We start from the raw sequence: 3,617 nt of genomic DNA on the forward strand, positions 1-3,617 counted from the left end.
ATAACTGTAGCCATGTTGATACCCTTAAAATTAACAAAGGTCTGAAAAAATGTTTAAGTGCAATTGTAGTGTTAATTATAAAGAATTTGAATTTTAGCATTTTAAAGTTTTTGGAGTTTTTTGAGTGCAATTCTAACTTTGCATTAGTGTTTACATTTTATAACTCAATTTTATTTTTATGAAAATGATGTTAAGATGCATATTCAACCTGAAATAAAATTTATGCACAAAATGTTAAAGTACGTTTATTCATTATTTTTTCTTCTATTCTAGTTACTATTTCTGGAAATGGAGAAAATGGTAAGGCACTCTTACTTTCAATTTAAGTGGAATTACTTTCAATTTAAGCGTACATTATCTTAATTGCACCCAACATACTTTTTATTTAGTGATAAATGTGTTTCTGTTTTTCAAAAAAAAATACGTATCTTCGAAATTTAAGTAATTAAAAGGAGTTGTAGTATTGGGTTTATTACCATACATTTTAATGTAGTCTCATTTTGTGTTATTTATATAAATCGAAGTAGCCATTATTTTGTAAGGCACCTAGTAACCAAACTTCTTTGTGTATATTTATATAAATATTTCTGCCTTGTGTGTTCTTCAGAACTCTTTAGATTCTTAATATCAGTTCTAGCTAGGTCGAGGAGGGGATTCTTTTTCATGATGTCTAAATTTTATTGATGGTTCTCTTTTGTTTATGCATTTGTTAAAAACAGTACTTTACTACTCACAGATATTTAATGAAATAACCAGACTGTAAATTTGTAAATTGTATTACTAGTTCAGGGCAATTAAAGTTTTTTTTTTTTTTTTCCTTTTTGTCTTTCTCGTGACCGGTAACGGGATCGCAACCCTCGGTGTCGTGCCCGCACCACGCTCAACCANCGGAATCTGCAGTTTGTTCAGATAATTAGACCAGAGGTAAGGGCAAAAGTACACACATTGTAGATTACAGAGGGCCTGTAGTGTTTGCTGCCCTGAAGATTTTGGACTTTGCTCTGAAAGTGACTCAGAGATGTTGAAAAGTATTCAGTCATGAGATTTGCGATGGTGAGGGTGTGTTAAACTGATAGTAGGAAGATGCCTTAAGTTATTGCATTTGAGGAAGGCAGTGAGAGGGATTGAAGAAGTGATAACTTTGAAATATACTTAGGTAGTAGAATCAACAGGACCTAGAGGCCATTGGACTATCCAGAAAGAGTAAGTAGCAGTTCCCAGGGTTTCAGTCTTTGTAGACTGAATGGTTGCTGGATCTATTCATCCAGACAGTATAAGAGGCGGAAAAAAATATGAGACATTGAATTAACTTTTCCATGCTTAGTCTAATTCTTGAATATTTGAGTGTTCAGAGAAAAAGCACTCTGAAAATTATTGGGATAAGTTCCTTGACTTTTTTCTATAGAAAAATAAATTTGTCTTGCCAATAGCTTTCACAAAGAGGTTGGTAAGGTACGTCACAGGCTAATAAGTTATGAGTGCCATAGAGGGACAGTCCTATTCATTCTGCAGCTATCATTAGGAAAGAGCTAAAGAAAACATCACAATAACTGTAGCCATGTTGATACCCTTAAAATTAACAAAGGTCTGAAAAAATGTTTAAGTGCAATTGTAGTGTTAATTATAAAGAATTTGAATTTTAGCATTTTAAAGTTTTTGGAGTTTTTTGAGTGCAATTCTAACTTTGCATTAGTGTTTACATTTTATAACTCAATTTTATTTTTNCCTTTTTGTCTTTCTCGTGACCGGTAACGGGATCGCAAACCTCGGTGTCGTGCCCGCACCACGCTCAACCAGTGAGTGGACCGGTCTCTATATGGGATCTGAACCCTGAGCGGGAGCGCCGCCGCACTCTACCAAGTGCGCCACCGGGCCGGCCCTGGGGCAATTAAAGTTTTTATAATGATTAGTCAAAGAGACAATGCCTAGAGGGAAAAATCATTTCTCAAAATTTCACTGAGATGAAAGGAAATTTTAGAAGTCCATTGAGATCAAATTTCAGAACTAAAATTTGATTTGACATACAAAAATTTAGAGGATTTCTGAAACATTTGAACAGTTAGAAGTTATTAATAAATGTTTATTCCCGTTATTGGAGATTATTAGGTATTAAACATGTAAATCTCAAATTGCCTTGAAATCTAGCTTCTCAATAACAAGTTAAATATAGACTCAATTTTCGTAGGCTCATTTTTCTTTCTTTAAATCAAAACTTTTCTGTATGTTGAAAGCACAGATAAAGCATAGAATTTCAGAAGTCTTTATAAAAGAACTTTTAACTTGTATCATTATCTCTTGGGGCCATTTTTACTATGTCTCTCAAAAAGTGTTTTAATCAAATTTTTTTGATTGCTTGTTTATTTGTCTTTTAATTCAGTTACAGGTGATTTTTGAACATAGATTTTTTTTTTTTTTTGTAGGTTCAGGTTTTTCTTTCAGTTTTCATTTAATTTGCTAAGATTAAAACTAATATTTTACTTTATACTTTACTTGTAATGAATGGTTTATCAAATATATGTGACTAGAAGTTTGTCTATTAAAAACACATTAATTTTAACTTGGTTAAAAGCAGTATTTTCTATTATTCTTTACTCATTATAATTTAATAATTACCATCTGTTAAGTACTTGCTATATTCCAGGCATTGTGCTAAGAGATTTATTTTATCTATTTTTCATTTAACTGAGAATTAATGTATTTTAAAGCAAAACTATTTTGTTTTGTTCTTATACAGAGCAGAAATATTCTAAAAATACACTAAAAAGTATATTGTTTTACATTCTAGTCTTAGTTGTAAGTAAATGATTAAGAAGTTTGAAGTATCAAAGTTATCCTTTATTTCAAAGCTGTACAATAGTATGTAAATGAGGGATGACAAGCTTGATGGTGTCTAGGGGCCAGGCAAAAATACAAATGAGGGAGGGAAGTTGGGCGCAGATTACATCAACACTACAGAGTTGACAGATGGCCTCAGTGTTGGTGTTACAGTAGGAGACTAAGCTTCTGCATGCTTTTCCAAAAGAAAAACAAATGAAGCACTGACATTGAGTCCATTACGTAGACCACAGGTTTCAACCTGGAGGAGCTGGCAGGATAGAGAATGCAGGTTTTAAGAAGCCAGAATTTTCAGTGTGGATGGCCATCAGCATTAGTGGCAGTGAAAGAGCACGTTTTAGAAGTTGTGGTTAGGATTTTAACCTGGCATACAGTGTGAGCTCAGAAGTAGAATGTGACTGTTAAAATAATGGTTAAAAATAAAAAATTAGGTGTGACATAGTGAGAAGAACCTTGGATTTTATCAAGCAGATACGGGTTTGAATTCTGGCTTTATCATTTAGTAATTAAGTTATATTGGGCAAGGTGGTAAATTCTCTGAGCCTCAGTGTTTACATTGGTAAACTGGAAGAATACCTTACAAGATTACTGTGGGAGTTAGAAATAAGGCATACAGGGGCCGGCCCGGTGGCGCACTGGATAAGTGCGCCGCTTGGGAAGCGCGGCAGCGCTCCCGCCCGAGGGTTCGGATCCCACATACAGACCAGTTCCCGCTCACTGGCTGAGCGAGGCGCGGGAGCAGCACCGAGGGTTGCAATACCGTTGCCGGTCCCCGGTCCGGT

The 3,617-nt window shown here is 34.6% G+C and overlaps 1 protein-coding gene across 6 annotated transcripts in view; it reads left to right on the forward strand.

Moving 5' to 3' along the window:
- Positions 1 to 279: 279 nt before the first annotated feature.
- Positions 280 to 3,617, forward strand: part of ZDHHC20 (zinc finger, DHHC-type containing 20) — a 40,692-nt gene continuing 37,354 nt past the window's right edge. For all 6 annotated transcript variants that reach the window (XM_008583240.1, XM_008583241.1, XM_008583238.1 and 3 more), the window contains exon 1: positions 280 to 300. Coding sequence is in view for 1 of the 6 variants with exons in the window: in XM_008583239.1 (XP_008581461.1) it covers positions 289 to 300 (12 nt within the window). In the remaining 5 variants the exon portion in view is untranslated. The remainder of the gene's footprint in view (positions 301 to 3,617) is intronic.

This window comes from Galeopterus variegatus, unplaced genomic scaffold (genome assembly GCF_000696425.1).
Source record: "Galeopterus variegatus unplaced genomic scaffold, G_variegatus-3.0.2 Scaffold2867, whole genome shotgun sequence".
NCBI lineage: Eukaryota > Metazoa > Chordata > Mammalia > Dermoptera > Cynocephalidae > Galeopterus > Galeopterus variegatus.